Below are 12260 nucleotides of genomic sequence, written 5' to 3'. Positions count from 1 at the left end.
ATATTATAATTATAGTATATCCCTCTAATTTAGGTTGACATTTCTGTTTTTCACCTCCTACATACATATATCAAAATTTTCTGTTTAACTAGATACTCGAACCAGGTGTGAACTTCACTCTAGCCTCATCAATTATCAGTGGAGTTTAGTTGCTTCCATCTCTTGCAGTAGGCAAGCTGGAAAACCAGTGTGCATATTACTCTTTTGAACATTCTTTAGTCATATATTTTTGACTAAGACAGGGCTGTGCTCTCTTTTGAAGGCGATATCTTATTAGCTTGTTCATTGCTGTTATATTTGGCAATTTCTGTAGTTCTTTTTGTACAACTTCTAGGCACAAAACCGGACCGGCTGCTTCGAACGAACTTCAGCTCGGTCTTCACATACATTGCTTCATCTCTTCATGGATTTCATGATGTCATGAAAGGTGAGACCACCTGAAGGATATATAATTTTCAAAGTAAGCTCTTTAAAGTGTTTAACATTTTAGGGAGGGTGGATGGTTTGTCAGTTTAATAACTTTTTCTGTTCAGCCTAGGCCGTTGCTGATTTAAAGCTGACTTAAGCAGTGGACAGCTTGCAGAGTCATTGGTAGAAATGTCTGGGGTTAGCATAGATGCCAGTGAACCAGTTATGTCTTTGGTGCAGATCGCATCACCTTGGAAAAAAAGATGTTCGGTTAAAGGCTCACAAATGTATGGAGGGACCTTTGAATGCAAAAGCTGTGTTGCATGCACTCAGATCTTGCAGTTCGCTCTTGTTTCAAGGAAAAAATGTTTCTTAATCCCGGCACTTGAGATCATTATGCCGGAGGTGCTACAAATATATTTTTTAAACATAAGAGACCTTTGGGTAGTGTGGGCAGCATATAAGTTAAATGAATTAATATTAAATAATATTAAATTAATATTAAATAAATATGTGTGTGGCTTATCATGGAGGCATAAGCCTTCAGTGATGTGAGTTTTGAAAATAATTACCTAAATAAACTTCTCTCAAATAATAGCTGAGTGCACATTAAATAATCTGGGTACAAGATTGTTAGCCCTATAGCTAACCTCTAAACTCAACCAATGTTCTTACAAAATACATTTAAGTTGTAGAATGTTTTTCTGTGCACATGAGAAATCAAGTTGAAGGACACAGATGTGGCATGTGTGTGTGTATCAGAGGAGGTTTTACATAGTATTTGAGCATGCATGTTAGTTACTGCTCAGGCTAAGACAGTTTTTATTTTTATCAGATGAAGATGAAATATAAACTATGTCTGCTAGCATAAATATTCATTACTGTATTTGCCGGTGTGCAAGGTGACCGGCCGTATAAGATGACCCCCCCCAACAGGAAGAGCCTGGGTGGGCGGAGGCAGGAGGAGGGGGAGGAAGAGGGGAAGCGGGGGGGTGGCGGGCGAGCGAGCGCGCTGGCTCAGCAGCGGGAGGGCGAGGAAGAGGGCAAGAGGCTGAGTGGGCGACAGCAGGAGGAGGACGAGGAAGAGGAGGAGGAAAAGGGGAAACAGGCGGGTGATGGGCGAGTGAGCGCACCGCAGGCAGACCGGCGGTGGGCTCTGGCCGCTCAGGCATGGCAGACTGTGCTTCCCTCCCTCCATCCAGACCAACTGCCTGCCTGCCTGCCTGCCTTCCTCCCTGGCCAGCGTGGCATTGCGTCACTCACTCAGTGGCCCAAATGAAGTGCACCCGGCATACAAGACGACCCCCCCACTTGGAGGCATGTTTTTTGGGCCCAAAAAGTCATCTTGTACGCTGGCATATACAGTAAATGTTATTTGCTGCTTTTTTATGCCAGGGTAAGGGACAAGGTAGAGTAAAGCAGAATGATACTACAGTGATGCAGAGAAGACAAAATCGTCCAGCCTTCAATGTCCTATACTGCTTATTGGCAATACAAGCTTTTCATGTCTACCAGTCATATGAAAAATTGGTAATACTGGAATATTTGAAATGTGTTCCATCTACTGATAAAAATTGGGATCGTATGCAGACTTTTTTTTTTTTTTTTGCTTATTACTGTACACCAGTGGTTCCCGACCTTGGACAACCTAGAAGTTGTTGGATTGCAATTCCCAGAAAACCCCGCCAGCACAGCTGGTGGTGAAATCTTCTGGCAATTGCAGTTCAAGAACATCTGGAGACCCAAGGTTAGGAACCGCTGTTCTACACAGTTCATACTGGCTCTCCAGAATGTGAACAGGAACGATTATACTGCCATATTATGCAAACATTCCTAGGAATAAAACTTACTGCCATTGGGTTGGGACGGATGAGTCTTACTTTTGATGACACTTGTAAAGAATTATAGCTAGATTTTGTGCAGAGCTGATGCAAGCTAATTTTTCTCTAGATATTTGCAAGCATTATAATCAAAAAGCTGCCTTGGAGCGTGAACTCCCCACAGCTACACAGAAGCTCATCACCACCAATGACTGCATCTTATCGTCTGTGGTAGCACTGATGAATGGAGCAGGCAAGGTAACATCTCTTTTTGCCTAGAGTGGTTGCAGCAGCCTAAATTCATAGCGGGTGATAGTTCTCCTAAGCTGAACCAAAAAGAGACAAAGGTGATGGGTCCTTTCATCAGGCAAGTTGTTACAAAAATAAGGAAGTGGCGGCAGGAAAAAGGTTTGGCCTTAATCTTGGTGAAGAAGGCAATGGAGATAATCAAATAGAGCTCATCAGATGATGCGTATGCAGTTCATTTTCACCCAGGGTAACTGATAGGCTTACTGGGAGCTTGAAAATTAGAAGAATGTGGTCCTCCATTTTAAAGAGCCTAAGCTCTCACAGTAAATGGTTTCCAACTTAATCAGTGTTCTGAAATTCCTGCTAGCTTAGGTGACAGTGTTATACATCAGAGATCAATAGTCTGGTGCCCTCTGTATAGTTTGGACTACATGTTCCAGTCTTTCTCCACTGATCAGACTGGCTGGAGTTGAAAGACCTTTAGGCACAGACATCTGTCTCTCTCTGCTCTAGAAATGCAGAGTAAGCGTCACTGAACTTAGTTCTGAGTGGGCTTGCATTTTGCAGGGTTGGCTTGTGCAAAAGATCTACTGTGGTGCTTTGCACAACGAGTGCCTCACACAATGATAAATTCACACAACGATGGCTTTTTCTGAAAAATTTGCCGCCTCCCACAGCGATGTTTCCTATGGGGAATTTTCGCACGACGATGTCTCTTTTCACTCATTTAAAAGTGCCTTGAACTGTTTGAAACCTGTTTTAAATGCTTGGCATCGATAGTCCAGCTTGTGAAACGTAAGCAAACTTAATTTGGTGTTGTTCTGAGGCGTCGTTAATTTTTGGTGATTTTTTTCCTCTCTCATTGAGAAGCATTGGACACCTTTTCCAAATTCTTAACCATCATCACTGCAAACAAGCCAATTTCATAAACTTTGTTTCTAATAATAGTTCTTAAGATTAGCTACAGTTTGTTGGTGTTTGGATAGCACAGCAGCCTGTATTTTCCGAAGCTAACATGGAAAGAGAGGCATTCAAATTTTTCCTTCTGACCACAAATGAAGAAAAGCGTACACGTGAGCCTAACGCTTATTGTGACCCATTTTTGTAACGCCAGGCTGTGATGTACCATTTTTTTGTCTTGGTTACCCCAGCATTTCCTTTCTGTCTTTGTATATCTAGATTGCTTCATTCTTCACCAATAACTTGGACTGCTTCACTGCCTCGCAGAGCTATGGGCCTCAGGGAGGAGTGGAGTTCATCAACCCCCTCTCAGCTGAGTGTATGCTTCAGTACAAGAAGAAAGCAGTTGCGTATATGAAACTTCTGAAGAAGGTTGGTGTTGGTTCATGGATAAACTGGTGTAGCAAAAGTAACTTGTATACACAGCAAAGAACCTTTTGAATGTGGGATTTTTTTCTTCTTTCCTCCCATGGAGAGAGAGAGGTAGTAGAGAACTGTTTTTGTTATGGAGCTGTCTGTCTGGTTTGTGTTGGGGCTGCGAAAAAGATCACAGTGTGTTACTATGGACAACGGGGGCTGCTTTGTGTGCTTAGCTTATGAAAAGATAACAAACTGGAAGGAACACCGGAATGTCACTTCCAAACTGGATGGAAAAACAAGGGTCAGATAGGCTTTTAGTCTAGTGAGCAATAGCGGAGTGAAGAGCCTGTCCTTTTTTGGAACAGGATGTCTGTGGCGTAGCTGCAGATACCAAGAGTATGGCTGGGGGCTGACATTCTAAAAGGAGGTCTTGGAATCAGAACATGGAAAAGTGGTCTCTTAAGTTGCAACTGCCCAAGTCCATCAGGTGTTTGGGGTTGCTGAGAAGCTTGTATAGGGATGTATTTATATAGGTATATTTACATAAATCCTTATCTTGGAGTGCTCTCTATGAAGGGGAATGAGCGAGTTTGGGGGTCACTCTGCCCCAAGCCCCGCTGTGGCCTGCCCATACCCCAACTTGGCCACAGTTCCATTTCTGCTATGCCAAAACTTGTTTCTTTCTTCTTTTTCTTTCGACAAGGTAAGTTGTGATGGCAGGGGCTGCCTCCTGTTATAGAGGAGAGCCATGCTCCTTGCAGAATTCCAGGTGCATGTTTTTCCTTTTTATAAATTTAGCTGGTGGTTCTTTTAGGGTCACAGAACTGGGGAGTGGCACATTTTGCCCACTACTGCTCCAGACTTTGTGCTGAACTTTAGAGGGGCTTTCCCCACTGTGCTAACAAATACAGGTGCATGTCTCCTGCAGCATTAGCTAGATGTCTGGGTGGGAGAGACTGGGGAGAGAGAGGTAAGGCCAACCAGTCCTGGTAAAGGTTAGAGGTTCTCAATGGGCCCTTAAAATCCAGCATGGAATTATAAGCAAACCTCACTGCCTTCCTCCTTGTCTCACCTGGAGATTTTGTGGCAGCCACATATGTGAGATGGCCATCCTTGCCAGACAAGGTCTATGGACCTCTGCTTTACACTCTGTATTGAGATGGACTGCATGCCTACAAACTAATGAGGGAGCAAGCCAAGAAGCTTCCTTTGGCTAGCAAACTGCAAGAATAGCTGTGTTGATTTGTAAACAGATAAGAAGCGTAACAAATTTTTGAGCATCTTTAAGACTTGCAGAATTAAGTTAACAATTTTCTTGAATTCTCTTTTACTTTCTAATATGTGTGGGAGCATGCAAGCTAAGGAAGCAGATAGTAATTAAAATCATAAAATTATATAATTAAATTATGATGTTATAATTAAAATCAAAAAAGCTAATGCTAAATTAAGTCTGTTAATGAAAAAATGCTGTAACCTTTTCAAGACTATGTTGAAATGACACCGTTGAAAGATTCAAGTTTTTTTTTTTTTTTTTTTTTTGCTAGAAGGTCCTCTGTTTAAACAAGAGAAGCAGAAGTTAAAGTAGGAATATTCTGTTTGTTTGTTTTGTTCATTTTCCTACAAAGAGAGGGACCTGGGGGACTTTTTGTATTTATAGTAATTATGCCGTGTTTTTCAGCTAAAAAGACTCCAAGGTCAGCTTACATAAGATCAGTAAAAATAACAACAAAGGAGATAGTCCCAGCTCACCGGCTCAGTGTCTGAAAGACTTGAGGGGAAAAAAGGGGAAAGAATTATTACTTCACTACATCTCATAATGGAGACTTGTTATTTATAAGGAGTCTTATCAAAATGTGGTTGGTTGAAATTAGATTCCCCTGTTTTCCCCAATACTTCCAAGTGAGCAGAGCAACTGAGAGACTATTAACAAATTTATAGTCAGTAAAAATAGGCTCCTTTCAGAGGCTTAGAATATATTGATTCAGAGAATCACTTAGGGTAGGGAATGAATTCAAAATTCAAGGCCAGGTAGCAAAGGGATTGTGAAGAGGAAATTGCAGAAAGACAAAGGGCCCTGGTTTTCAGAATTAAATAGGTACCTCCATCACAACTAATCTTGGAGAAAATCTCTTTTAAGTAGAACTAGAGACTTTTCTTGCAGGGGAAGCTAGAATGCCATTTATGTATGTATCTGTGTGTAGATGACATGGAAGAGGATTGAAAAGTTAAATCCGCCCATCAGGTTTGAAATGGACTAGTCCAGTAGTAGCTGTACCAAAGCAAGTCTAATGATGCTTGTTCAAATTCATCATGTCTGAATCCAGACATGAATGTAAGAAATGCAAACAAAATGCTATGACACATTAGCAATTGTGAACTAGTTGAATGCTAATATGCCATAATGTATGTCTTTTGCTCTCCCCGAGAAAGAGCTAACTGGCAGCACAGGCAGCTCCTAACTTCTGGTTCAGCTAAGTAGGATTCCTTTTGTCAGGAAGAGGAACGTGGTTCAAGAGCTCTCTCGGGGTCTAAACCAAATCCAGACCGTAGGCAGCTGCTTTCACCCTAATCCTGTTCATCCTGTTATATGTCTCATTGGCAGATCGGTCACAGCTCTGCAATTCTGTAATACCTAAAGAGTCTCTAGCCATCAGGATATATACCATATTTTTCCGTGTATAAGATGCCCCCATGTATAAGACACCCCCACTTTTCTAATCCAAAATTAAGAAATCTAAGTGGGGCTTAGCAAGTGTAGGGAGAAAGGGATCAAAGCACTGTAGGATCACTTGATCCCTGCTTTCCCCTCCACTTGTTTTTGTTCTCTCCTCAGCTTACTTCCGTGTATAAGACGACCCTCAATTTTAAGTCTAAAGATTTTAGACAAAAGTATAGTCTTATACACAGAAAAATACATTAATAGGAAGTAAGAATTGTCAGTAATGGAATGGAGGAGGGCAAATAAACTGAAGCGTAGTCCAGAAGAGACAGAAGTACTCCTTGTCAGTCAAAAAGTAGATCAAGGGGAGAGGGATTCAGCCTATACTGCATGGGTTGGGGTTACACTCTCCTTAAACATTTCAGGCTTGCCGCTTGAGTGTGCTCCTAGAGTCAGCTCTGAGCCTGGATGTGCAGGTCTCAGCAAAGGCCAGGAGTGCATTTGCAGAGTTAAAGCTGGTGTGCCAGCTGCACCCGTTCCTTGAGATGTCTGATTTGGCCATGGTAACACATGCCTTAGTTCTGCCGCACGCCCTGTGTGGGGCTGCCTTTGTTTGGGACCTTCAGCTGCTTAAAAATCCTGCATTGCCAGATTGCTGACTGACAGTGGTTACAGGGAATACTGTATATAACTCCCCAATTATAGCAGCTTCATTGGCTGCCGGTCTGTTTATGGGCCCAGTTCAGAATACTAGCTAGGACCTCTACAGCTTTGCTTCAGGCTATCTGAAGGACTGTATCAACCTGTAGAAGCCTTTTTAGCTTTTAAGTTATTCTGGGGAGATGAAATGCTCCAACTTTTTCCCAAAACTGTTTAAAACTGTTTTTACTTGTATTTTTTTTAAAAAAATACTTTTGCATATTTAATTGTTTTTCCCCATAATATGTCCAATAGTGATTAATATGTACTTTTAGTGGACTGTAAGCCACATTGATCTCTGTGGAGAGAAAGATGACATATGAAATAAGTACATTTCTCCCTTCAACAATGTTGGGGTTGAGACGCCGGACCCATGTGTAGTTCAGAATCCACGTATAATTTTTTTATGCCCCTTAGAACTACAAAGCACAAACTGTTGACTAACACACACTCACAAGAGAACAGTTTTCTCTCTTGGGGTTCTCTTCCGTAACATTGACAATCCATGCCATATAGTACAGTGTGTCATGAGCCTTAAAGGTCCTCATGCCCCCCCCCAATCTATAGACTGAATTAGATGTTATGTTTGGGTGCAAATAGACCACTTTGACACATTCAGTATTTATTTTCTTCATTTATTTCATTTTTATGCCACCCATCTGGCTAAAGGCCACTCTGGGTGGCCTTTAGCCAGATCCTTCAGTCTTGAGACACTATGGTAACATGCTCTGAATAGAGGACTTGGAACAGCGTCTAGTGTGGCTGAGAAGGCCAATTCGAGAGTGACAATCCCTTCCACACTGAAGCCAAGATATACACTCTGTCCCCTGTCCAGTTCCCTGATTTTGCTGATTTTGGGACGGCCTCTTTGCTTCAGCCTGCTGGACAAAGGTCTCTTCAAATTGGGAGAGGCCGTGATGCACCGCCTGCCTCCAGGCTGAACACTCAGATGTCAGGGTTTCCCATCTGTTGAGGTCCATTCCTAAGGCCTTCAGATCCTGTTTGCAGATATCCTTGTATCGCAGCTGTGGTCTCCCTCTGGGGCGATTTCCCTGCACAATTCTCCATGCAGGAGATCTTTTGGAATTTGACTATCAGCCATTCTCACGACATGCCCAAGCCAACGTAGACGTCCACAACATAGACAAACAACATAATTAAAATACAGTTTAACAGAACAGAAAATAAAAACAATAAAATACAAACAAAAAGCACAGTATTTATTGAATATTTGTTTATTGAAAAAATAACCAGAACCGAAGGCACTTCTGGAATTATAGGTTGACTATTTGGATACCAGCTGAAATCAGTTCCTCCCTAGTTGGAGAAGATTTTGTTGTTGAGCATGAAGCTTCAAAGCCAAAAATGAGACAGGTGATCCAACCACAAACGATTGCACAGAACTGTAGAGGAATGTACGGTAGCTAGGAATAGATAAAAGGGAAACAGCTAGAGGGAAGCAAAAATCAGAATCAGAAACTAAAACACTGTAATGGGGTGGGTAACCTCAGGACAGCTGACACCTATTTTTAGATTCATTGGCAATATAAGGTGGCAGTCTGTCATTTAAAGGGAAAAAACATCAGCACGGGTTATGTGTTGTAAAGCAGTGGTCCTCAACCTTGGGCCTCCTGATGTCCTTGGACTTCAACTCCCAGAATTCCTGGCCAGCAGAGGTGGTAGTGTAGGCTTCTGGGAGTTATAGTCCAAGAACATCTGGAGGCCCAAGGTTGGAGACCACTGTTGTAAAGGATGTTGCCATGGGTTGATGGAAAATGGACTTGCACTAGGAAAAAAAGAGGTTTTATTGATCCTTTAGTAGCCAGTTTTTCCTTCCCTGAAACCATGATTTTTGGGGAAGATACAGATGCTCTAGGAGTGCTTGGTATCCTTCAAATATGGCAAAATGCCCCCCCGCCCAAACACAAGAGGACTTTTTGAGCAAAAATAGTTTGGGTATGGCTAGGAATGTTGAAGGCTCACAAATGTGGGAGAAGTAGCCCAGACATATAAGCTGTATTTTACTTGTTCCTGGGCTAGAAGCATCTTAAGTCGTAGAAATATGCAACATGCCACCACTCCGATCATCAGCTACTTCTTGTTCTTCTCATACCACTGGTGAGATGTCATCACAGCTGATTCTGACTTTGGGTGCAACATCTTGTTGTGTTGCATCCAAACCCAGATTCTTTAGCCTATAATTCTTCTCTTTCCTGCTCTTTTCTTGCCTATGTTGCTTTGACTGATCAGCTGCAACAGTCTGTCCCTTTACTTCTCATTACATACATAACTGAAGTGTGGTAGCTTTATGCATTGCATGTGCTTTATCATTTCTTGCTCTTCAATTATTTTGATTCTCCTTTAGCTAGGAACTGCTAAAAAGGTAGATTTCCATTCTCATGCTGTTTTCCTCCCTGAAAGCTTACCGTATATTTATTCCTTGCATAGAGTGCAATCTGATTTAATATTTTTACTTGACTTATATTGCCTAAAGAGAACATGGTAATTTCTAAAAACCCATCAGTATATGAACTGAAATAATTGGTGCAAGTCATTCGTATCAGATCAGAAGTAGCATTCCAGAAACGGGTGTTCAAACTTTTTTTTAGCCACAAGGTTTATTCTTGACCTTTGGGCAGTCACACCCTTTTATTTATTTATTTTATTTTATTTATTCATTGGACTTATATACCGCCCCATAGCGCTACAAGCACTCTCCGGGCGGTTTACAATTTTTAATTATGCAGGCTACACATTGCCCCCCAGCGTGCTGGGTACTCATTTTACCGACCTCGGAAGGATGGAAGGCTGAGTCAACCTTGAGCCGGCTACCTGGGATTTGAACCCCAGGTCGTGTAGCAGTCCTTATGCATTCCCTCCAGCCACTACTTGATTTACTTTGTTCTTCCATCTTGAGTTCTGTTTATTGATGCATTACCTTGTTCTTATATTTTAAATTGTTTATATGTTGTTACCCGCCCAGAGTAGTCAGTTGACTAAATGGACAGGGTATAAATTCAATAAATAAATAAAATTGCCTTCTGATGCCAAATCCAGTTGTTACTCTTACCTAGAGAAGACCCATTGAAAACTGGTAAGGCAGCACTTCTGTAAGCTTTATTGATTCAATGAGTCTACACTGATTTCGATTAACGTTGGATTTAGGCTAATGTATATCGAAAACACATCAGAATTTTTAGAGGTTGTGCATTGTAATGGTTGAAGACTCATGGGAAATAGGAGAAGAGATGCAATATAGGTCACTATGTTTGTTGAAATGGATGCAAAAATTATCATAATTTAAGTTGTGGTTTTGATTTGATCTTCACAATCATAACTTTAAATTGTTTTAGATTATTACATGTATTTGCAGTATTTACAAGGTTCTTGGGTGAATCACCTGAAAGACATGAATCTGATGACTGTTATAGCACAACTAATTGGGTTTTGGGCTTACACAGCCCCTAATAACATATGTATAAAACTTTAAAAATTACAAATGTGACTGTTGTAGTGCCATCTGTTAATAACTGCAAATGAATTTTACACAACAGTTGTTGATTTCAGAAATGGATTTTTTTTTCTGCGGAAAAATTAAGGATAGCAAAAATTTCCACAGAAGATTATCTGTACCAGGTTGATGCCTTAATCTGCAGATTCCTACATTTGACTCCTACAGCATCTAAGTAGATCATTTATCATCAGCCTCTTAGTCCAGATTTTTTCACATTGTCATAGTCTTTGTTGGCAGGATCTCTCTTCAATGGATAGTGCCTTGATACTGGCCAGAATCCTTTGGGGATTTAGCTCTGGAGTAAGTAAAATCACCTTAAGTTGTGGCAGCCAGTTGCACCCAATTCACAAGTTAGTAGTTGTGTGCTTGGCATCTTGTTAAGTAGCCACAATTCACTGCTTTGATTTATGTAATTTCACTTATTTTGAAGTACAGTCCCAATAGGATTCTTGATACCCTAGGGGGAAAAAATTCTAAAGTTTTGTTCGAGATAGAAAATCCACAAACAGAATGACACAAGACTGTTTTTATTCATTGCTATGAGGTCAAGTCTACTTGTGGAATGCACACAGCATTCCTGGTCCATTTTCACCCAGGGCAGTCATAGTGTTTCTCAGAACAGCACTGCAGGTCTGCATTTTCCCTTCATTTTACTCTAACTGCAGTACGCTGGGCACAGATTTCTGTTACGGTAAAGCTTGGAAAACATTTTTGAAGACTGTGGGGGAGATTTAAGTCTCTCCATGTGGAACCTGACTCATTGAAATGATGTGTCTTTTCCCCCTCCAGCCATGTTCTGATTCAGTGCCTTATGAAGAGGCCTTGGCCAACCGCACTGTTCTTCTGAGTTCCACCGAGAGCAGAGAAGGACTCACACAGCAGGTATTCCATATCTGACATGCAGCCATTTTAAGACAAGAGTGCACTCACTGAAGCAGTTATTTTTCTGGAGAGTTGCCCTGTGCAGATGTCACTGTTTCGTTCATATAGTAGACATGTCAATGCCCACCCAAATATTGAATTCCACAATAAAGGGAAGATTTGTCTTTGGCTTTAGTGTGTGATTTGGGTGCAGAACAAAGGACAGGCTCCTTTGGACAGTCTGATCTCAAGGATGAGCCTATGCCAGAAAACCAAATGGCACTACAGTTTTAACATTTATGAAGGACCATTGGATCATGTCTGTTACTGGTTATCTGTTGTCCAGCTTCACTTTTATCCTCAAGTTTGAATAAAAAGATGTGAACTATGGCACGTCAAAAAGTTTTTCTTAATAGTTAGCAGAGTATGACCCTGGACTCTATGAACCCCCGTAGGCTGTGTGGCCCTCACCCCACCCCATACCTCCTTTTTCCTCTGAATAAAATTGATATAGAAGTACAGCCATGTGAAAAAGAAAGTAACTCTCTTTGAATTTTATGGTTTTACATATCGGGAAATAATAAAAATCGTGGTCCTTTTCAGGTCTGAAAATTAAGTAAATATAACCTCAGATGAACAACAACACATAACATATTACACAGTGTCATTTATTTATTTATTGGATTTCTGTCCCACCCATCTAGACCAAAGGTCTACTCTGGGTGCTTAA

At 41.2% G+C, this 12260-nt stretch overlaps 1 protein-coding gene across 2 annotated transcripts in view; it reads left to right on the top strand.

Moving 5' to 3' along the window:
• PPP1R21 (protein phosphatase 1 regulatory subunit 21) overlaps positions 1-12260 on the top strand; it is a 54502-nt gene that overhangs the window by 21055 nt on the left and 21187 nt on the right. For both annotated transcript variants that reach the window (XM_072987961.2, XM_072987967.2), the window contains exons 13-16: positions 335-427; positions 2359-2486; positions 3657-3809; positions 11459-11551. In XM_072987961.2, coding sequence (XP_072844062.2) covers positions 335-427; positions 2359-2486; positions 3657-3809; positions 11459-11551 — 467 coding nt within the window. The remainder of the gene's footprint in view (positions 1-334; positions 428-2358; positions 2487-3656; positions 3810-11458; positions 11552-12260) is intronic.

This window comes from Pogona vitticeps, chromosome 1 (assembly GCF_051106095.1).
Source record: "Pogona vitticeps strain Pit_001003342236 chromosome 1, PviZW2.1, whole genome shotgun sequence".
NCBI lineage: Eukaryota > Metazoa > Chordata > Lepidosauria > Squamata > Agamidae > Pogona > Pogona vitticeps.
Note: the sequence above shows the minus strand (reverse complement) of the source record. Positions and strands in the feature narration are given on the sequence as shown.